The sequence below is a fragment of the Cibotium barometz genome, chromosome 53 (assembly GCF_041138505.1).
Source record: "Cibotium barometz isolate CiBa-2024 chromosome 53, ASM4113850v1, whole genome shotgun sequence".
Lineage (NCBI taxonomy): Eukaryota > Viridiplantae > Streptophyta > Polypodiopsida > Cyatheales > Cibotiaceae > Cibotium > Cibotium barometz.
Window position 1 is genome coordinate 30524668 of NC_141098.1, and position 24150 is coordinate 30548817.

A 24150-nucleotide genomic window follows, 5' to 3' on the forward strand; every position below is an offset into this window, starting at 1 on the left:
GGCTCTTGACTACGTTAGAATAAAAATATCCTGGAGGAATCGCCCATGCCTTCTGGGCGAGAGAAGTTTTCCCGGGTTCGTTTTGGAATAACCGAGGGATTAGTCTCTTGTCCGGATATCCGTTGGGCAAGGCCCCAAGTGAGAGGCTCTGCCCTGCGCAAGAAGTGCTACTTCCGCTGCTAGCACCCCCGAATTCATTGCGCGGAGGGGGCAGGGATCTTTCAGTTTTATACTCCCTGTCATATCAATCCCTTCAAGATTTGGCCCATTGCCTAGCACTATTACAAGTCCTAAGCCTTTAGACATGCTAGGTACCAACCCTTGTAACCCCTAGATACCCACACCTTGGACGTATTGACTAATCTAGGAAGGGGGGTTGACCAAGGACTAAGTGAGTCCCCACCCACAAGAACACTCACACACGGCCTTAGTGACTCATACAAAAACACGACCGTACAGATGTCCAAAATCATGGGCAAATACGATGGAACAACTAATCCTATTCAATTCATACAAATGTTTGAACAAAGATGCAAAGCCTTTGGAAATCCAAACTGCCCCAGCAAGGTACACGCATTGAACCTATGCTTAGTGGGAAACGCTAATTGATGGTTCATCACATTGATGCCAACGATTAAGACAAACTTTAGGACCTTGAAAATAGCCTTTATCCAAGGCTATTTTCAAGACAAGGTGATCGGTGGAGTGCAGCCAAAGAACTCTATCCAATTGAGTGGAAACAAAACCATTAGAGATTTTATCCTTCCGGATAAAAATCTTGGACTCACGATGTGAGCCATGGGAGAAACTAAACGATGCTCAATTGAAGATATGTTCCATGATGGGCTTAAAGAATAATAGCTTACACAACTTGATCATTGTATCTAATCCGGAAACATTCGATGAATGTTGTAAAGAAGCAATATGTTTGGATGACAACGGTGATGAGAGTAATATGGCATTTAGAACCGAAAAGGGATTGTATCATTATATGGTGATGTCATTTGGGTTATGCAGGCACCCACCACTTTTCAAGCCTTAATGAACAAAATGCTACAACAATACCTTTTCAAGTTTTTTTGGTCTTCTTCGATGACATCTTGGTGTATAGCAAAAGTGAAGAGGAGCATTTACCTCGTGTTTGAAGGTTTTTGATGCACTTAGAGCTAACCAATTGTATGCAAAGGAGAGTAAATGTACTTTTATAGCAAGTGAAGTTGAGTATCTTGGTCACATTGTGGGTGAAAATGGCATTAGAGTGAACCCAAGGAAGCTGGAATGTGTGAAGAATTGGCCTATACCTAAGAACATCACTCAACTAAGGGGATTCTTAGGGCTTTCTTCATTCTACCAAGGGTTCATTGAGAAGTATGCTCACATAGTGGCTTCATTAACCGAGAAGAAGGAGGCATTCTTTTGAGATGCAAAAGCCCATAAAAGTTTTGTAGACCACGCACGTTCTGGTAATTTTGGATACCCACATGACTAGGTTTTGATAACTAAGCACGAATACCTGTTGAGTTGCACCCCTGATAGTAGATCCGCCGAGAGGTTGTCCAAATATGTAAATACCACTTCCTCAACTTTTGGAGAGTAAACATGGATCCCAATCACTCAAGACATCATCCAATATATCGGGGAAAGTACACAAACACTTCTTTTATTATTATTTTTAAAATTCTTTTGAGATTAAATAAATAAATCGATAAGCGTGTATATGAGAGAATCTGAGTTAATATATGGTACACTTAACGATGAGTAACTCTTTACTTTCTTAATTTTATACATGATCACCTTGATCTATGTTGCGACTCATAGAATAAACACTTTTGGAGGTGAAGAATTAGAAGGTAAAATATTGCACTAGTTTATGACTAGATTTTAGGTATAACCTTCACTAGCGCGGCAGCTATTTTGCAAAGAGTTTATCTTTCCGTGTATTTGGAATCAGATGTTGAGGAGAATCAGATGTTGAGGTAAACATAATAGTTTTAGAGGACAAGAAACTGTACTATACCCTGTTTGAGAGTTAATTGGTGAGTGTAGTTTTATGTCGTGTTTAGGTAAAAGGAACAAAACACTCATATGCAGCAATCAGATTTCATGAAAATGTAGTACCATGAGAGTGCAAGGTGTGAGTTACAAAACGTGATTGTGGGGTTTTGTGAAACGATGAGAATGTAGGTTTATGCAGACAAGGAGAGCAATCAAACACACTAATGCAATTAAATAAACTCATGTACTTGTATGAATTTCTTATCATGCAATTTCGATTATGTTCAAGACGAAAAGAACCAAAAAAAACGAAAAGAAAACACGAAGGCAAGGCACAAGCTCCCACTTGTTGACCTCGGATATGTCGATTGTGTAGGCAGATGTTCAGTCGAAAATCGAGGCGGGGAGATGCAAGCTCGGGGGTCGCACACGATGCAAAATGTACAAAAAGGGAAAGAAATTTGATTTTATGGCATGGCTGTTAGACTGGGCAGCTGCCTTAATGAAGTATGCCACGTGGCCTCCCATGATTGGTTGAAGAAAAAGTGACTGTTTCATGGCATGAACCATTGAGAGCCGGTTCAAGGCATGAACTATTTGGAGTGTTTTACGACATGAACTATTTGGAACCAGTTCATAACGTGAACTATTTTGTATAGTGTGTACAAGGTTGATACCCTGCAATCATTTCATGCCCAAACACTCAATTATGCAATCAAAAGTTGTTTGAATGAACTGAATGATCATTTTTTCATTTTTACCCATTTTTACCTTGTATCCACTTTTGAGTAATGGATGCTTTTGTACTTCCTTTTGTTTATTGCAATGGGAACCAAGGTGGTACTTTGGGACTTCTAGGTATTTGTTGTTGCAATCATTTTAACTCGTGTGAGAGTTCTTGATCTTTCCCTCCATCCAACTGAAGAGTGCTTCTACTGAATCCTGTTGATTGGGATTTGTATCTCTATCCATTTATTGCACCTTTTCTTTTTTCTTCTTAACAACATTGCCCAGTTCCTCTATTGTGGTGGGTACAAGTGGTGGGTTTGTTATCTTTAGTTCATCATGTTGAGTTGGCTTCGTTCTCCACACTAATGTTTGTGCATCCCTAGCATTTGTTTTAGCTGGGATTTGGCTTTGGTTGCTCTTATTGTCCCTTTCTTTATTTCTGAAGGTATTTGCAACAATGGGCTTTGGGTGGGCTTTGGTGGGTGGGATTTGGGCAACCGTATTGTTGTATTGCCTTGGTAATAGACTTGTGCCGCTAGCAATTCCTTTCAAATTCATTACTTATGATTGAGTACCTTGTGGAGTGCAGTTTCGTTTGGAATACTGCCGGCTAACATTTGAAGTCTATCTCTGTTCCTTATCTGTACTTTGAACTTTTTTCCTTGATTCCTTATTTACTCCCCTCGCATCATTGTATAGTTGGTTTCCAAGTTGACCCTTAGGCACCCCCACTGTTGAGTACCTCGTGACTTTGGCTATTTTTTGCGTATGGATTGTGGGATTAATGTCCACTCTGGTATGTGAGTTGTTGTTACCGTCCTTGGTGTTTCCATATCCTCGATCATAGCTTACTTCCCTTTGTTTATTGTACTCCATAGGGGCACAAAAATGCCCTCATTCAGTTGTGTCGTTCTCTTGGATATTACATTACTAGTACAAATCCAAGATCGTCCTAGGATCATTTCTTCCTCCATAGATTCTACAAGCATAACAAACACCTTCCCAACCAAGGGATTATTCCTGATGGAAACATTAACACTTAGAAATCCCTTAGCGTTTGTAGTTTACAAGTGCACACTTTGTACTTGTGCATTGGTGGCCTCAAGGTGTGGTTTGTCTAGAGCTACCCATGTCTCATATGAGATCAAATTATGACTTGATCCCGTATCTATTAAAGCAATGCACGTCGTATGACTTTTAGTCGTAGAGACTTTCACCCTGAGCCGTGCTGGCTCAATGTCCGGTTCATTCTCATCAAGGAGGGTTAGTGAAGCCATGTTCACATACAATACCCTTTTCTGGAGTATCTGTTTGGCCTTGGCCTCTCTTGGCTTAACTTCTTCCTGAGCTTGCTTAAGTTTTTCTTTTGCAAGCTCCTTCCGTTGCTTTAAAAGATGCTCTTACACGAGCATCTCTTGGATCAATGGTCTAAAATATTTTTTAAGCTTGCTTCCATTGACGTAACCCTCCATTTGAATGTCCTCAATTGTTTCAATTCTAACCAACCATTGAGGTGTGATTTCGGACACTCGAAAAGACCCTAATCCTCTGTACTTGAGTTTCTTTTTTCTAGTGCTTCCTACACCATGCATGAGGATAAGGTCCCCCGTTTCTAGTTCCTTTTGTTTCAAGTTATTGTCAAACCAACATTTTCTTCGTAATTTTTCGACCATAAGACCATGTGATGCAATTAGTCGGGTTTTATCAAGTTTCTCCTGTAAGTCAATTAGCCTTTCAGCTAATGCATTCTCAGTGAATCATTCTTGCACTACAATTCTCAGGCTCGAAACTAGGTACTCCATAGGCATTACCACTTCAACACCATAAGCTAGATGGAAGGGAGTATATCCCGTCTCGCTACCTTATACGATGTTCGATATGCCCATAAAGCTACCGTTAGCTTATGTTCCCAATCCGTTTGATTTGCTTCTAATGTTTTTGTCGAGATAGTACACAAAATCTTGTTTGTACTCTCCGCTTGACCATGAGCCTATGGATAATAAGGGGATGACTTCCAGTGGACTACAAGGAATCCAGCAAGTAAGTGATCAATCACCTCATCAATGAAGTGTGAACCGTGATCACTAACTAATTCTAATGGGCAGCCGAATCTCGAAATGATTTGTTCATATAAGAACTTAGCTGTTTTTTGTGCATCAGCTTGCTTAGAGGCTTTGGCCTCTGCCCATTTCGTGAAATAGTCTGTGGCCACCACGATCACATATCAAGCTTGTGAGATGGATGTGCAGCTAGACTAATAGGTCCAACAAAATCAATTCCCCATTTTTGAAAAGGTTGACATACAATAACAGGGGTAAGTGACATCCTGTCCCTTTGTGGAATAGCAAATCATTGACACTCTTCGCACCTTTTAACAAACTCTATGGCGTCCCCGAATAGCGTAGGCCACCATAGTCCTACTTGAAGCACCTTGCGAGCTGTAATTTCCCCAGAAAAATGTCCTCCAACTATCCTTGAGTGTGCTTCATCTAATATTGTCCTTAAGACATTGTCCTTACCTAGCTTATATAGTTCTCCAGCAATTAATTAATAAGGTGCAGCCAACTTAACAAGCTAACACATTTTATGTTTGTTCAAGGGTCGTTCTTACGGAAAACCATAAGCTAGATAATCTGATATTTCTTTGCTCCAATCGAATACCATGTCTAGTTTGAATCATCAACACCAATTGCCGGTTCCCCATTTGGAATTCTCCGACATATGATCGACTAACACATGTTGTGTTCCCTTTCTTACCATGTCTAGTTTGAATCATCAACACCAATTGCCGGTTCCCCATTTGGAATTCTCCGACATATGATCGACTAACACATGTTGTGTTCCCTTTCTTACCATGCCCGCCGCCATGAAGTCGAATTCCAATAGTAATAACAACCAACATGTGATTTTTCTCATGCTGCAAGGCTTGTTCACCAAGTATAATAAGGCCTGATGGTCCACAAAGAATACAAATTGTTGGCCAATAGGTAATGTCGATACTTCTAGATAGCATAAACGATGGCCAACCCTTCTTGTTCTGTGGTAGTATACTTCACCTCTGTATTATTCAATTAGCGTGACTAGCAAAGCAGACTGGGTAGTCCAATTTGAACTCACTAGGCTGTGCCAATATGCATCTGATAGCAAAGTTCGAGGCATCAATGTGCACATGAAATATAACATCCCAGTTAGGTGGTCTCAGAATTGGTGCACTGGCCAGTGCTTGCTTCAATCTATCATATGCTTCCTAGCATTCTTCAGTCTATTCAAAGACAATGAGTAGCTTATATAATGGTCTAGCAATTTCAGCATAAAATATTATGAAGCGGCGATAATACCCAATGTGTCCCATAAATCTTTGCACACCTTTGTAATCAGTGGGTGGGAGGGTGGTGAAAATTCCAAGATCAACCTGACTTTGTTGTCCTCAGTGGATATAGCGTTCTTAGAGATAATGTGTCCCAATATCATGCCATGTTTAACCCAAAATTGGCGCTTTAAAGGGTTTAAGGATATACGATACAATCGATGTCACTCAAACACTTTTCTCAAGCAAGCCAAATATGGTTTGTCCATCGAGAGTGTGCACACACATCATCAATGAATACCTCCAACTACTTTTTCAAGTAATCTTTGAAGGCTGTGCACATTAATCGTTGGAATGTTGCTGGGGCATTGGTGAGACCGAAAGGCATGACTTTGTAAGCAAACGTCCCCCACATTATATTGAAGGCTATCTTTCTTATGCTGGTCTTCGAGCGCTATAGACACCCGATTGTAGTTTGAAAATCCGTCTAAGAAGCTGTAAGCTTCTTCACCAGCTACTCTCTCCAACACATGCTCTATATAAGGCAATGGATAGTGGTACTTCCTCGTAGCTGTGTTGACCTTTTTGAGATCTACATAGACCCTAAGTTTTCCATTCTTCTTTGGCACTATTATGATTGGTGGCAACCAATCCGTATGTTCTATCTCATGAAGTCCGCAGTAATGAGTTTATTAATTTCCTCCTTTACAATTATTGCATACTCAAGATCCTTTACAATTATCAATTTTTGCCTGGTTGGTCTTGATCCATCCATGATTGGGATCGTGTGTTACACCACTTCACGTGGTACACCCTTCATCTCTTTGTAGTTCCATGTGAAACAATCCTTAAACTCCTTAAGGAGAGCAACAAGCTCCTTTTCTTCAGCCGGAGTCAAGTCCTCAGTGATATAAATAGGTTTGGTTTCCTCCCTTGTTTCTGCAATATCAATTTCCTTGACTTTAGCTGGGGGCCATCATATGATGTGGATAACCCATCTTCCTTAACCCTTTTTGTCAATCGGACCACTTTTCGTTCGTTGATTGTGTATGTTTTGAAATGGTCTAGTACTAAAAGCAGGTCTGGTTTATCCTCATCCTCACTTTTTTTTTTAGTCATCACCTTCTTAGCCTCTCGTTCGGCTTTTACCGAAGCTTTGTTTTGTTTTCGGTGGCCCAGCTTTCGTAATCTTAGGCGTTTCTGATTCTTGAAGGGTGACTTCCTCCCTATGTTTCCCCTTCAAGGGATATCTTGCTCAATTCCTGACCCCAATTCATAGAAAACACGTCGTCTACCTTAGTAGCTTTGAGGTATCTCAACCAGGGCATCCATGGGTTTTCTTTTTAGCAAGGCATTTTGTCAAGCGATATACCGTTTCTACTTTTGCCATCTTCTAAGGCGTTGGGCACTGGTACGGCCTTGTGATCCAGTCCCTTCTATGTTTGAAATTGCCTCCTCCAATTCCTCTTCAATGGGTTGCCAATTGACCATATAGACAAAGGTAGTGGGAACAGTCCCAGAATCCACATATTGGGTTCCTCAGGGTTGCATCACATCTATGGTGGCTAGAACATGCATCCAGTTTTCATTGAAATCCGGAGGAGGAAGTGATGCATACATTTCCGCTTCCTCTTCCTTTTTGGAAATTTCCACCGTGGGCGCAATTGCATATTTGTACAGATGTGGTTCGCTCGGTTGTGACCGAATCATTAACAAATAGTTGCCTTCGATGTGGTGTGTTTTCCATGTTCAATCTATCTTTAGAATTTGCGAGTCCCTTTAAACATACACATGGTCTAATGCCCAATTGTGCACCAATTTGGATTCCCTCATGAAGGGTCTCCCCAATATTATGTCATATGAGTCTAGTTGGTGCAAAAAGTCCATTACCACAAATGTATGATGGTAGAGTTTGAGTCACACATTCTCTAAAAGCCCAATGGGTCTTGAAGATGTTCCGATTGCAATTTTAACAATAAGATCTGCTCTTCTCTGATCGGGTTTTTTTCAATTTTCCCAACATCATTTTGTGATGATGTTGACTCCCACCCCACCATCTAGGATAGCCAGTGCTTGGTATCCGTTTATGATGAATTGGGATTGTAGCATTAGTGTCGTCACTTTCGTAACACCCCAATTGATTAACTGGTATTTTGATGACTTTGGGCGTTATTTCCCTTGCGTGTTTTAAGGTTCTTTGTGCTAGAGGTGACTGAATCTCCTCTGCACTATCTGCTGGCTTTAGTCTGCCCTCTACTCATTCTTTTATGTCTACCCACAATGTTGGTGAACTATGTAGCAGTTGTGCCAATGGCATTTGCACGGAAGTGGACAGTACAGCTGTGAAACTGCCTGTCTCTGGGCTCTCTGGAAAATGAGAGTTCCTTCCATGTGTGCGGCATATCCATCACTAGGGAACGAATGAATGGACTCATCTATGTAACCTCCTCAAAAATTCTTGGCATTAGGTTTCCTTGAGATCCCTCTTCCAACTCTTCTCAAATTGGAGTAGGTATGTCCAATTCTCTTTCCCTTGTCGGTTCGTTTCTTGTATACATTGTATCCCTTGCCCGATTAGCCTCCTCAAAAATTCTTGGCATTAGGTTTCCTTGAGATCCCTCTTCCAACTCTTCTCAAATTGGAGTAGGTATGTCCAATTCTCTTTCCCTTGTCGGTTCGTTTCTTGGATACATTGTATCCCTTGCCCGATTAGCCCGTAATTTAGCTTCGTGAAGTCGTTGGCACTCCTCTACTAGGGCCCTGGCTTCTTCAAGCTTCCTTATCTCTTCTTCAGCATTTGGGTATTCACACCAACTCCTTTAGGGGTTGATGGTCTTTCCCCTTGTGCTTCTTGGTCAGGCTCATTTGGTTTGAGCGTTTGATCCTTCTCTTCTCTTGATTGAGTGGATTCGGTGTCGATCGTATCTTCTTTAGATCCATCCTGAATTGTGACTCTGGTGTCACCTTTACCCACTTTTTTCACCCTCCTTCTCCTGCCAGTTCTAGAAGTGGTTGCATCTACTGGGTCCTTCCCTTTGTCCCCTAGTTGGGCTTGGGCTTGTGTCATGACATTCAGTGGCATGATGTTTCTAGGTTGCACACGTATGGTCCGGATGGTGGCCTGGTTAGAAGTGGAAGCATAACCACTTACATGGTATGTGCAATCTTTGATCAAATGATTAATCCCACATTTAATACAAGTAAGTATTGGCATGTCATTAGGTGGTGCAATCAATTGTTGAGTTTGATGCATATGAACCACATTCTTGTTAGGACATTCAGCGATTCGATGTGGTCCACCACAACCAAAACATTATAGTAGCCCTCTTCTCATATTTGCATTTATGTCTTTACCTTTACACTGTACCATGGTTTGAAACACAGGTACTGGCGTGTTATTTTGTGAGACATAAAATTTTGGTGCAATCTCTGCAACTTCCTCATAGTAATCACCACTGATTTCTACCTCACGCACCATTTCCATATCCTCTGATGGCTCCTCAATCAATATTTGGTTAATTTTAGCCTCTGGTGGTTGTGGTAGTAGAACAAGTGGTGGCAGAGGTGAAGTGTCATGTACTTGAAACATCCCCCTAGGTAAATAGGAAGGGTTTGGTTTCCTACAACTACAGTGATTTGCACGAGCGGTGCTGGTAAGGCCAGTGGTGCTCTAGGTGCCGGTAGCTGTGCTACGATTTGGAACCTCGGATACCTACACATAGAGGTGTCATGATTCCCTAATTTTACACAATGCCAACAATAGAGTAATAGCCTTGCTCTTAATTGTGGGAATTTAGTGGTAGTGTGATTCAATCTGCACATAGAACACCACATTAAATCTCTAAAGGGTAAAGATGGGTATACCCATGCCCAAATGTTTCTCTTCCATCCTTCACCTTCAATTTATCTAGTATGGCATTACTGAGTTCTCGTCCCACAGTCATGTTCCCAACTTACTTGCTCTGAGTTCTAGTCTCTTGGTGACTTAAAACTCCGTGAAGTCGTACTACTGAAGATATTTTGACATCTTCTAGTTGTGGCAATTCTAGCATATTGTCTTCATATTCAATTTCCAGCTTACAACATGCATCCAGAGTAGCCAGTAGATAATTATGCATGTTGTGGTCTCGGACTCCTCAGGATCCCCGTCCCCATAGAACTTTTATATGAGCTTTGAAATGATGTGTGGCTTCATTTGGAATGGTCTAGGTTCTAAAGCGGTGCCTAGTTCCTTGACCATTCCTCGGCCCATTTCCGCAACCATATTCAACAAATATGTCCTTGTGTCCGCATTAAGATCTACATTTGGATCCGCCCTTGGGTCCCTTAGACTTCTTAGATTGGTCGTCCTTTTGGTTAGGTCCCTTCCTCTTATTTTAACCTTGATGCTTGGAACCCTCGAACACACTAGGTGTCCGTTGTGCAATTTGCGCACGCTTTTTCTTTATGATAGTGTCTTAAAAAATCTGAGTAAACTTAATTGCTTCTTCTAAAGTTTTCGGCTTGCTTAACTCGATTCTTATAGTCCGCGGTAAAATCCACCAATTTTTTGAAAGTCGTCCATTTCTTTCAGCTTAAGAATGATTTCTCTATAATTCGAGATGTACTGAGTCAATGTGAGATTTCTCATCTCACATTGCCCCATGCTTCCCAATTGCAATCCATCTCATTCTCAGGGAGAAATTCTTTCATCAATGAACACACTTTCAAATTCAGCCCACCTAGTAGGTTGAGTTCCGGACTCTAAGCTCATCCACCACTTGTATGCTTTACCTCCTAGAGTTAAGCTCACTTCAAGCGTGCGTATCTCATCTGGAGTTTTGCAACACAATTGATGCAAATCCTACCATTTTTGTAAAAAAGTGTTGACTGCAGCATCCTTATTGTGTTCCTTCTCCTCCCCAACTATTCTAGGCTACTTGGCCTGGCTTCCCTAGTGCTCACCATTGTGCGTGTCGTCTGGCTTGGCCATGCTCGCTCCCACTGAACCCCGCCCGTACCTTGTCCGGACGGTTGAGCTCTCTAGGCTCCCATAACTACTATTGTCGTGACACTAACATAGTCTTGTAATATCATAAATCCATGGTTTGGGATGAAAACTAAATTAATGACACAATCTCAAATGACTTTTATAATGGAGATTCCTTTTTATGAGAATGACTCATTTCAATATATAAACATACATAGACACTTTTCAATCAAAATAAAATTGGATTTATAAAATAGTACTCTGCATACCTTGTTATGGGTGTCATGGAACTCTGTGAATGAGGACCAATAAGTTGAAGCTAATACTATTGCTATTAATAAAAATTTTCAACCAACCTCAATGTGGAACACATGCTTCCACTTTGTGAGCAGCCTAGAAAGCCTTGAGATCAAAAGACTCTTTTTTAAAAGCAACAAAAAAGAAGAAGAAAGGGCTTAAGATCCTAGCACTAAAAGATAGGGTGGAGAAGATCAAATTCTACAGCAACTATTTGATGTTTAAGCTTGTATCATGGTTTTTATTCAATTTATAAATAGTTTCTTCTTTTCAATTTTTGGTGGTTATAAATGTATTCTTTGAGTGAGTACATATGAAATTAATTTTTAAATCTTTATTGTGTTAATAAATATCTTTTATGTCATGAAGTTGAAGCATTGATTTTTTTTTTGGGATCCTTTTAATGTACAATATGCAAGTCATATAATACCTATTACCATGGTGTAGAATCAAAGTTAATTGATGCCTACTTTTTTAACAAGTTATTTTATGGTTATAATGGAAATTAAGACTACAGTACAAAACACTACGAATTTAAGTTTACAATACAAAACACTACAAATTTTGAAGTTTTCTTTCTTTGCAAATGCATGTAATAGTCACTCCATGATTATGTTTTGCATATTAATCTCTCAATCTTAATAAAAATGCACAAATTATATGTATTTGTTGAACTTGAATGATGTTTATACATGCCTTAGAGCATGCAAATATATAATAATTTGACTCTATTTTATATGTATCAGAGATATATTTTTTATCATTTGGGTTCTTTTACGCTCGATGTAAAAATGAATTTACTCAAAACTCATTTCAAAAATAATAAATAGCATTGTGTAATTTTAATTATTTCTAGCATTTTGTATTTTTATCCTTTTTTTGAACAAGAGATTTTATCTTTTTGGAGAAACATTTGCAATCACATATTTGTTTTTTTTACAATTGTGTGTGTGTGTGTGTGTGTGTGATTGTCTCGTGATTATACATATTAGTAACATTAGAGGATGTTGTAGAAAGAGGTAGTAAGGTTAGGGTAGGAAACATTTTAGTGTAGTAGAGTAAATGGTTCTAGGGTTATGGAAACATTAATGTAATGGATTGAGAAACTACACAGTAGATAGTATTTACTAAACATTAATATTTATATAAATAAATGTATATCATAATATAATAAATTTAATTATACAAATGTGGATTGATCAAATAATATATTAAAAATAAAATTATATATTATATTATCACCTCCATTACATCTATGCCCTCAATATTTGAAAATTCCATTTCCCCTATTTCTCGAAAACATCTTTCAAGTTGCATCTATCATTTGATGATAAACTTTCAACTATTCCCTTCAAAAACCTTCAAACTTACCCTTAAACCTAAGCTTACTCTCACCATGTAATGGAATACCTACCACATCAATCAAAAAATCTCAACATATGCTGTCCACTACACATATACATGGTGAAACCAAATAAAAGAGGCCATTCAATGCCATATGGCTGCGCTTAATTTCCTTATTAGTATTGAATTATATGCAAACATTCACTACATGGAATACATTAGCCATGAGTGGACCTAGTTTCTTATAAGAAATAGATTAAGTATAAATGACAAAATTAAATGAAGTTTCCTAGCAAATAAGTTGAAAGAAAGAAAACATTGCACACACATCCTATAAGGCATAATTTTGTACCTTCATTTAATGATATTATCTTCTTTACAAGCTTGCTTAGTGTAATATAAGGATTGGAAGATAGAAGGATGTTATTTGGAAAATCAAGGGGTTATATTACTTATTGAGGATGCCTCTCATATAACTTATTTTCATTGAGGATGCCTCTTGTGCACATACTCATGATAATAACATAGAAAGATTCCAAAACTATAAACTACATAAAGATATCATGAATTCAACCATCATCACAATCAACTTGACATGACACCTCAACACTAGTCTAATTCAACACAATATTTGTAGTATTGCTTACATATTAAGAAGGATATCACCATTATTTCTTGCTAAGTTTGAGAAATTCATAGTAAATTAAGAAGGGCATCATTGTTGTTTCTTGCCGAGTTTGAGAAAAAATAGCGTCAAAGCTTTGTGACTTTTATATGCCTTGTTGGAATGTGTTGCATTTGAGAAGAAAGATAATCATTGTTATGTGATCCATACTTAGTCCATGGATGTATAATCAAGCAATCTAATTTTTGAAACTACTCTAAAATTACCTTTGAAGCATCATCTCTTAAACATCTTTCACTATTGTTACTTTTCTTTTTTGCATGTCTAAAAAAAAATTCACTATCAGACAGGTAGGTGGAATATAGCATATTTGCACTTATACACCTAACAAATGACATAGAATTTTGAAGGTAATGTACAAAAAGATGTCCTCTTCCATCCTTCTCTTGTTAGAAGGTCTTAATAAGTCTATTTTCTAAACAACTGATGTTGAAGGTTGATGAATGGTTGTTTGGTAACGAAATCATGAAATCATAGTGAGCCTTCAACTTTTAGAAATATGCAAATGTGGTTGTACAATCTTATCAAAGTAGACTATCATGTTTACACAACTCTCTCTCTCTCTCTCTCTCTCTCTCTCTTTCTCTCTCTCTCTCTCTCTCTCTCTCTCTCTCTCTCTCTCTCTCTCGCACACGCACACACACACGCACATGCACATGCACACGTGCACACACATGTACACGTGCATGCACGCACGCACAAGAGAGAGATTATGTGAGCGTAGCTGAGTTTCCAATCCTTAAAGGATAGCAATTTTCTTATGGTTGCAAACATTTGATAAGATTTGCCACATGAGGTAGGTTTATGGTTTTTTACATAGGATGTGGATTGTGGATCATGTTCTAGTGGTGGAATTAGGTGTGTGATGACATAATTGTGAGCATTGATGTCATGGCTATAGTGATTGCTATGTTGTTAGTGTGGCAGACCAGACCCTGGGCCATGTGGATGTTGTAATGAATTATGAGAATGTGAGGGTATTGTTAAAGATGAGAAAAGAAAATAATGGTGGTGTGAGGAAAAGCATGGAGGATGTGGTTAAAGGTGACCTAAATTAATACCTAAATGGTGGTGTGATGGTTGGAAAGGAGGAAGACAATAAGTAAAAGGTAGGGCAAGGGTATCATGGGAGTGATGGTGTGGGTAGGACAAAAGGGCAACAAAGCTAAAAGCTGCAAAGTCAAAAGGGAAGAGGGGGGGAGTGTACGTTTACAATAGAGACAAGGCATTGAACGTTTACACTAGAGTGGGGAGGGTACATGTTGGTGCTTTACAGGCCAAAGTTTGCATTCTGAGCGTGAACAAGGAGATTGCTTGGAGTACGATCAAGATGTATTGTTTAGCACTTATAACCTTGGCACATGTCTCTCTATGGGTGAGGAGTTGGATAGACAATATTACATGTCCATAGGTAGCAAGCATTTCCACCCTCGATGTACATAGACCATTTACACATAAGCCCCCACCCTCGCATTTTTCGGAAAAGGGGAGGGGAGAGTCTCCCTCGTCCATCTCGTCTCGCAACCCTCACTTTCCATCTGGGGCAGATGTGTAATGGCCCATAGAGTGACGATGGGCGGGCGAGGAGTTGAACATGCAACATTGCATGTCCCTAGGTAGCCACTGTGGATGTGCGAACGAGCCGGGGCGACAACGTCCCGTCCACTACTTACTAGGTTAGTAGGCACATAGGAGTTGTAAGAGGTGGGATTAACAACAAAGAAAAGAAATGATTAGGCTTGAACTTTGCAAGGTGGGGAAAAAAAGGTAGTGGCTTGTTAAATGGCCAGCTAGGTGAGCAAAGTGGGCATTGCCCTTTTGAACTGCTGACCCGGGTGACAAAAGGGTCACTTCATTTTCTATTGCTTTCTCATGCAGTAAGCTTTTCTCCATCCATAGCCAGCAACCTCCTCCGCCATAGCTCAGCTTCTTCGAAGAACCTGCATTGAATCTGCATGGTTTTTCCTTCACAGCCATGCCTTCCCCTCTCTTTCCTGCAAGCCCCACCCCCTCTGTAGCTTCAAAGGAGAAAGAGAAAGGCGTGCACGTGCAGGTTCTTCTTCGCTGCAGGTGCATTTCGCCCTACATTTTTCTGTGGTGATAGGTCGATCTAGGGTTTCCATCCATGTACGTCGTTTGCAGTATTCCACAGTGTTTTTTTTCTGGAGGATTCTACAGCGTTTTCTCTGAGGGTTTGCAGGATTCTACACTGTTTTTTCTAGGGTTTTGCAGGCTCGCTAGGGTTTGCAGGTTTATCCAGTAGAGGTTTTTTCTTGAAGCTTTATTCCCCTCCTTGCAGGCCTTTCAATGAGGACGAGCTCCGCATCAACGCCCCACAGGTCATCCTCTGCAATGAAGCTCGACGTGAAGTCACTGTAGCCTCCAAGCTCGTCGATCGCACTTTTACCTTCGACAAGGCAAGCCATAATTTTTTCCATGGCTGCAATGCTCTCCTTTGTGTATAGCTTCCCTCAATGCCACAGAATCCTCAATGGCTTTGATCACATTCGCCCTTCATCCCAAGTGTCCAATGCCGCATGACCATGCGATTTTTACTACGGGTCTAGGGGTGCACTATGTGTATCACCATGTGGGATTCCTAGAATCCGCCTCCAATCCTCGAATGCAGTACAGCCTAGCATCCAATGCCGCATGGCCATGTGGGATTTCTACCTGGATTTTTGCCCGATGTCTGCTGTGTTTATGGTCACGTGGGAATTCTAGCATCCCAGTGCTTCATGGCCATGTGGGACTTCTACCTAGAATTCTACCCTGGGTTTAGGGGTGTGTGCAGATTCCTTCTTAGGTTTCTACCACACGCTTCAGGTATTGACAAATTATGCCTTGATACGACACTCTTGTGAGTCGGCAGTGAGTGTGCCACCAGTGGCTGGAGGGCCAGAATTAGGCCCTCCAATGCCACCTTCCAGCCCACTGCTGTTTGACTTTCCATAACCTCAAGGTTATTATAAAATTTAGAATGCACATTATCAATTTGTTAATTGAGAATCTACCATTTGTTTTATCTTTTTCCACCATGTTTTGAACTGTTAAACCTTGTGGAAGGTTAGCTGATGAATTGCTCATTTTTATTCTCAGGTTTTTGGCCAGCAAGCTCAACAAAGAGATCTTTATGATCAGGCCATATCCCCAATTGTAAATGAAGTGCTTGAAGGCTTTAACTGCACCATTTTTGCCTATGGACAGACTGGAACGGGCAAAACATACACGATGGAAGGGGTGGCAAGGAAATCAAAGGTACATTTTGCAGCTTTGAACAATTGTGACCAATCAGATGTACCAATCTTGGCAAAACACATACAAAAAATTGAGATTGTTTTAAAAACAGAATGCAGGTGAGCTCCCTGCCGATGCCGGAGTCATTCCTCGGGCTGTAGAGCAAATTTTCCACACACTAGAGAGACAGAATGCAGAATACAGCATGAAGGTGACCTTCTTGGAGCTTTACAATGAAGAGATCATGGATCTTCTGGCCCCTGATGACATTTCAAAGTCAGTGGAGGACAGGCAACGCAAACCGCTGGCTCTTATGGAAGACGGGAAAGGTGGGGTGCTAGTCAGAGGGCTGGAAGAAGAGGTGGTCTACAGTGCAAATGAGATTTTCAGCCTTCTTGAGAGGGGATCTTCAAAGCGCCGCACTGCAGAAACTCTGCTAAACAAGCAGAGCAGGTAATAAATCTTTTCACGTTAGTGGTTGATTTCCTCTTGCATTCATTGGTCCCTCCACAAGCAGAGCAGGTGTCAAGCTTGTCCATAAACCACCCCTTTAAAACCCCCTTTTTTCTTCTCCTGATCACAGTCGGTCACATTCAATTTTCTCTATCATCATCCATATAAAAGAGGCCAGCCTTGGAGGTGAAGAGCTCATCAAATGCGGCAGATTAAATTTAGTGGATTTGGCTGGTTCCGAGAACATTTCACGATCAGGGGCTCGTGAGGTACGCATAGCTAGAAAGCACACAAAGGTGCACCAAATCCTTGCATAAGTACTGAAGTAGCAGAGAATACTGAGCAATGAGGGTAACCTGTCTCCCTCCTATTAATCTACAGTTTTGCAGGGACGGGCTCGTGAAGCAGGAGAGATCAACAAGAGCTTATTAACCCTGGGTCGTGTTATCACGTCCCTTGTAGAACATTTGGGCCATGTGCCTTACAGGTGAGCAAGGCAGAGGCTGAACTTTCACACTAAGAAAACCTGTGATCTTGTAACCGATAATAACTTTTTTTTGTTTTTGGTGGCACATTTATCACTATTGTCATCAACAGGGATAGCAAGCTCACAAGGCTTTTGAGGGAGTCACTGGGTGGGAAAACGAAGACATGTATCATTGCGACTATTTCTCCTTCTCTTTACTGTCTTGAAGAAACCTTGAGCACACTTGACTATGCATATCGGGCTAAGAGCATTAAAAACAAGCCAGAGGTTTTCACCATTGCCATTGCTTACTCGTGCATGCTTTGTTGGCTCATGGAATCCAAGAAAAGCTAATGTGCTTTCCTGTGCTTCCATGGTAGTTGAACCAAAAAGTGATGAAGTCAGCTCTCATCAAGGATTTGTATATGGAGATAGAGAAGCTCAAAACAGGTTGACTCCCGAATAACCATGGATGAAGAGTTGTCTTATAAGTTAAGGAGATGCAATTATGAAAGGAAGTAACAAACTGTGTTTTGACAATACAGAGGTGCTTGCCGCTCGCGAGAGGAACGGGATCTACCTTCCTCGTGATCGTTACTTACAAGAAGAAGCTGAGAAGAAGGTTACGATGGGTTTAAGTTGGCCAAGTCTGAATTTTGTAGTCATGTGGTGTACTTATGTCTTTGATTCACTAAGGCTCAAAAAGTGTACTTAATGTTGCTCTTCTACTCCAGGCTATGTCAGACAAATTAGAACAGATGGAGTCTGAATTACGAGCCAAAGACAAGGTCAGAGCAAGAACTTGATCCTCCTTATCAGACCACTGCTTAATCCCTCTACTAAGCAGCTCATCTTGACTGGCTTTTTTGCAGCAACTGGAAGAAATGCAAACATCCCTTGATTCTCAGGACCAGCTTTGTGCATACTTAAGTGCTAAGCTAGAGGCAACACAGGTTGGTTGGTATCAAAAGCGCTTTGCATGATTAAGTATTCATGTTTTCACACAAGCTACGTGAATCAACATGTCATCATTACAGAAAAGGCTTGAGCAAACCGAAGATGATTTGGTTGATGCCAAAGAGAAAATCAAAGAAGGTCACTACTCTATGAAGGAAAGAGACTATATAATCAGCAAGCTACAGCAATCAGGTGTCTGCGCTTACACATGTTTATCTTTCACATTTCACAGTAATGTGAGATGGTTTTCTTTTCTTTTGTTTAGTTCAAGTCTAAGCAGAGATTCTTGTATTTTTCACAATGCAGAGAATAGCCTAGTTGAAAAGGCTGTGGATCTTCAGTCAGATTTGGAAAATTCTGTTAATGACATCACAGGGTTGCATCTGAAAATTGGTAATTTTTTTGGTCTACCATGAGCAAGTCTGGGTGTGTGTGTGTGTGCGAATCGCACATTTAGTAGTCATTTTCATTTTAAAGTTTTTGTTATGCAGATCGGAAGGATAACATAGAAACACAGAATCACAAGCTGGTGCAAGATTTCCACTCTAACCTTGGTCAACACCTAGAAGCCCTTCGAAAAACTGTTGCAAGCTCTGTTATACAACAGCAACAGCAGTTTCAAAACATGGAGGAACAGCTCAAATGTTTTGTGGCGAGTAAAGAGGAGGTAAAGCTGAATGTTGGACATACAAGTATCTATGTTGATGTGGTTATATAAGCCCATATTTTGGATTCTTCGTGCTGAGCTTCCTTCAGAGTTACTGTAGGTTTCTGAGGGTTTGAAGAAGAAAGTTTCAAGCTTGAAGGACTTATATTGCTCTGGGCTAAAAGGTTTGAATGATATGGTTCAATCACATGAACAAGAGTCATCATCAACATTTGAGAAACTGCACTCAGAATTTTCTGGTCACTCCTTGTCTCTAGAGGAGGTAAGCATAGAGTGGAGAACCAATTGTTCTATGTGAAGATTACAATGAGGATGTGTGCAATAGGATACTGAGACCCAGTTGGCTTGTTTCTCTTACCAATAGCTGCTTTCAGCAGCTGTCTCAGAAGCAGAAGTGCTGCTTAAAGACCTTCAAACAGCTCTCCACAACCAAGAGAGTGAAATCACAGGATTCACCCAACAATTGCAGAAGGTTGTCACGTACTTGATAATAATGTCCTCCTTAAGTGCTCTCGTTGCTGGTGTTTCCAGCTGTTCTATATTGAATTTGGGTTTCCTTTTGAAGGGATACAGGGAGCTTTGCAAAGCATTGAAGCCTCGAGGACCATATCTCAAGTGACAATCAAGTTCTTTGTAAATCTAGAGAGGAGCACTACTGAGTTATGCCAGTCTCTTCATCTAAGCCATCGGAACCAGCAAGAATGCCTTGATAAGCTGGAGGAAACATATCAAGTTGGTATCCCAACAGTTCCTTGTAGATTCCCCCTTCGAGTATGCTGAATGCTTCTTTTGTTGCTAAGTTTGTTTCATACACGTACACAGGATTGTTCCAAAAAGGAGGAAGAGCAGTTGATTCAGAAGATTGCAGAGATGTTGGCAGCTACAACTGCTAGGAAGTCAGAGTTGGTAAGAATGGTAATTTGGCATAATCTGGAATGTAATCACTCCACACACATTCAATCTTTGAGTTACCTTTGCTATGAAACCTCTAGGTGAGCTCAAAACTGAAGCATTTGCGTGATACTGGAGCTAAGGACTTCAACGAGATGGAACATGGGATGCTTGACATGCACGCCATTTCATCAAAGGCTCGAATCAAGTGGCAAGGCTACATGGGTCAGGCTGAAGCCGCTTATGCTGAGCATTCTGCTGGATTATCAGCAAAGAATTCTCAGTTGCAAGGACTTCTCCAGGAATGGTATGGGGCTCCTGTCACACATTTTCTGGTCATTCAGATTCTCAAGGGAATACATACTGATGGTTTGATGCCGTGTCACAGTGTCAAGGGCACCAAAGCAGCAGGAGACAAGTGGAGAGGAGCCCAAGAGTCATTACAGAAGCTCGAGAGGAACAACCTTATTCAAGTGGAGTCCATTGTCAAGTAATGGTCTGATTTGAGACCTATTAATATTCCTTACATTCTTGTGGATACTAAAACATCCTTATATGTGCAATTCTTTGTTCCTGCAGGGAAGGGCTGTGCAATAACGAGCTCTTGTTAACAAAATTCAAAGAGTCCAATGTGTCCATTGGTTCTGGCATTGAGAATGGCTATGCTAAGGTTTTGGAGTCCATAGAAGGTAGTTATTGATCTCAAGAGTGATGCTTTTATGGTTGCTTTTAGAGTATTATCACAGATTATATATGACATAAGCACATTCAGTGACTCAAATATTGTTGTGATACTAGGTTCCCTCAACAACGACAGGGATGCAGGGACAGAAGCTCTGTCTAGCTGCTCCAGCCAATCAGCTTCTTTGATGGAACTTCAGACTTCTCACTATTCTGGTACATTAGACATTGAAGGCCTTGCAGAGAGGTGTTTCAATGAAGAGTACATGGTAGGCAATACCCTGGATAGCTTGGTCAGGTTAGATTTTCTTGTGGAGCTGTTTGTCTTGGAAGATTTCTCAGATTAGGCCTTTTTTTTTTTTTCCCAGGAAGATACACCAACGTGCTCAACACCGAGGAAGAGGGTCGTTGAGGTACCCAGTCTATCTTCTATTGATGCTCTGCGAGCCCCCGACTTTGAAAGGATGCTTCTGGAGTTTCAAGAGGCAAACCACTTTTTGATGTGTGAGAAAAGTGGTGGGCAGAAAAATCTCGTAAGGGAGACCAAGATCCCAATCTTTGCAGACTCTTCACTGCTAAGGGATGGGCGGGTGCCTCTCACAACTGTGAACTAAGCCAAGGCTGTATAGTGCTTGCTTATTTACGAGATTATCATCCATCTGAAGTATAGTGTCCTGCTATGTACTCTTTTGTTAAGGCTGGCAGTCATCAGGGGAGGACATACTCTTTACTCTAGGTCTCAAATCATGTTTCAGGAGGGCAGAGCCAGGTTTCCACGAAGGCTGATGCAAAAGGAAAGGAGTTCACAGCTAGTCCTTGCTGCAGCCAGTCAAACCTAGGTCTCAAATCATGTTTCAGGAGGGCAGAGCCAGGTTTCCACGAAGGCTGATGCATACTTACACAAATATTTGCCGTCCTTCAAAATGGAAGGTTTCATGACATTGTACTATACCAAACCATATATATAATGTATGTAGAAGATCCTCAGAGTTTACTGCAATTTTATAGCTTTTGCTATATTCTACAATTTGTATATAATAAAAGAACATAGCCCTTTATATCCCCCATCTTAAACACCCCATGCATTACTTTTTTCCTTTGAAGACCAGTATCCTCCTCTCCATGGCAATCAAACTGTGTATTTCAACCAAGTCAATGGCCATGTGCTGGCTTCCAAATAGTGGCAAGGTTTTTTCTCATGTGATGAAACCCTTTCTTAGCACGCTGATAGCCTCAAAAGGGTTTAATTTCACCGAAGCTTTTGAATTGGTGCTGGGGAATATGAAAGGTCAAGTTTTTATGAATTAGGGAATGGACCTTACAATGCAGGTTTGCAGGTACATGGTGATCCACTATAGTGGGGAGCTGTCTTTCTGCAAATTTGCGGACTGAGGCCCATTTCATTTCGTCAGGGATTCTGGCAGGACATGGAGCTACACAAGCGTTCTCCAGAATGCTCCTCCATGGAAACAAAGTGCTACTGATGATTGTGTACGCAAGAGCTGGAAAAATGTCTGATGGGCATTTGATCACGTCGTGTGACTCACCCATTGCACCCACATGAATGCCTTTCTTCTACATCTTTATTAAATTTCTGTTGGGGCATCTTTGGTGCTACCACAGACTGACTTGATTCACACAAATTATATGAAAAACTTTACATAAAGCATGTTTATGGCTTGCATCTGAAGATAGGTTGATCCACCAGCAGGTGTTCAAGAAAAAGCATGATAAAGATTGTTGTTTGCAACAGCTTGTGCACGTTAGATAAAGAGGTGGCGATATGGACAATGTTCCAGCTCCAGAGCACAACTGAAGAGCTTTCTTTTTGCTTGGGGTGGAATGCCACACATCTTAACACAGAACTGCACCTTCATAGCCAAAGAAATCTAAAACGTTGTGTCAGACGGTGGTGGTTGAAAAGCCTCTGTTCAAATTAACGCAGTGTGTTGCCCTTTGTCATGAAAAGTGTCTAGTTCATTGACATGATAACATGAGAATCACTTCTACTTACACTTGAAAGAATCCTGTGTTAGAATGAGAGTTCAAGGAGGTTGTTGGGCATGTGCTTGTGATGTCAAAACCTCCTTTTTTTCTCTGCTGCTTTGACAATAAGCTCTGGTGGTAGAAAACTTGGCCAAATTGGGGTGTAAAATAGTGGTTAGATGCATTTGACAGGTAAATGTGAAAGATGGAAAAAGATAATGGAAGTATTCAAAAAGCAACTAATGTGGTTGAACTTCCTCCATCTACTCAATAGAAAAGGGAAAAGGGCAAAAAGCATATATATAAAGTGTAGAAGCCACCAAGTGATATAAAAGTGTCCTAGATTTGGTTCGGTATGCATGCAGACCCACTATCTTGCTGTCAAAAAGTACATGGGAGGGCAGATCTCTCACATGCATTCAATCACCTATGATCAATCAATTAAGTTTAGTTTCTTGCATAGATTTGAATTTTCCAAAAAAAAAGAAAAGAAAAGCAAAGCAAAGTATGGGTTTACACCTTTCCCATATTTTTAAAAGGAAAAAGTACAAAAGTCCTTAAAGTTGGGGTTTCAGGTTTAAAAGCCTTATTTCATATTCAATTGTATTTTTGAATGGAATAAGCAAAAAATTCCTCCTACTCCTAAGACCTCTTCTGAGTCATAATCACCATGCTATACATGCTCCTCTTCTACCACCCCCCCCCCCCCCCACCACCACCACCACCACCACCATCACCACCACCACCATGCTCTACATGGTCCTCTTCTACCACTACCACTACCACCACCACCTCCTCCTCCTCCTCACCCTCCCAAGTCCCATATCACTCCCATGGATGCCCCTCCAAGCTCTAGTGAAGAGAAAGAAGGTCAATGCTTGACTCCTCCTTGCTGAACTTGTGAAAGCTCATCCTATGTGGGACCTGCCCACCTCACATGGTAGCAAATTTTGTTTTTAAAAAATTTGTTTTCATTTCTATGTTTTTGCATCCCAATTAGCTTTTCTTTAATCAAGTTTAACGTTTGTTTTTCCAGATCATGCATTAGACAAATATGCAAGAGACAGATGTAGGAACAACACCATAGCTATTCGAAGAGAATATACATATTATTCTTTTGGCATCTCAAAAGTTTTGTTTGTAATTATGATTTTTTTTTGGGTCATAAGATATAATGTAAATTTTCACATAGGATGATTACTTTGGCTTTAATTTTGCTTATTTCATAATTTAATCTTGAGGAGTATGCTTACTTTCATTTACATTGGAGCGTACGAGCAAAAATATAAATACTTTGCGAAAAAAAGTTATAAAAGATCTACATTGCTTTATTATCTTGATGGCTCCTTTTGCTATTCAAAGTCCTCAACTAACTAGTTTCAATGGGAAGATAAAAATCCAAGAAAATATGGAATTCTAATCGGGGTCCTTGAACTTAGTAAACTAGAAAATGTACCAATTTTAAACGAGAAGTGACCTTAATTAA

The 24150-nt window shown here is 40.5% G+C and overlaps 1 protein-coding gene across 1 annotated transcript; it reads left to right on the plus strand.

Annotated features, from left to right (window-relative positions):
* Nucleotides 1–14724: 14724 nt before the first annotated feature.
* LOC147608519 (kinesin-like protein KIN-5D) lies at nt 14725–21743 on the plus strand. Its single transcript, XM_086788883.1, has 23 exons — nt 14725–15396; nt 15626–15743; nt 16426–16584; nt 16676–17016; nt 17147–17285; nt 17406–17503; nt 17614–17770; nt 17863–17932; nt 18028–18104; nt 18217–18270; nt 18355–18435; nt 18520–18631; nt 18746–18832; nt 18931–19106; nt 19207–19368; nt 19471–19578; nt 19680–19838; nt 19929–20012; nt 20099–20304; nt 20386–20487; nt 20577–20686; nt 20796–20947; nt 21047–21743. The coding sequence occupies exons 1-23, from the start codon at nt 15302–15304 to the stop codon at nt 21290–21292; spliced, it is 3093 nt and encodes a 1030-aa protein (XP_086645009.1). The 5' UTR covers nt 14725–15301; the 3' UTR covers nt 21293–21743.
* Nucleotides 21744–24150: the final 2407 nt, after the last annotated feature.

What these genes read in the sequence shown, in the direction of transcription:
- LOC147608519 (XM_086788883.1), top strand. Translation starts at nt 15,302, where the DNA reads ATGCCTTCCCCTCTCTTTCCTGCAAGCCCCACCCCCTCTGTAGCTTCA. An exon ending in ACTCCTTGTCTCTAGAGGAG is followed by an intron (nt 19,369 to 19,470) that starts GTAAGCATAGAG and finishes TCTTACCAATAG; the next exon opens with CTGCTTTCAGCAGCTGTCTC. An exon ending in TCACCCAACAATTGCAGAAG is followed by an intron (nt 19,579 to 19,679) that starts GTTGTCACGTAC and finishes GAAGGGATACAG; the next exon opens with GGAGCTTTGCAAAGCATTGA.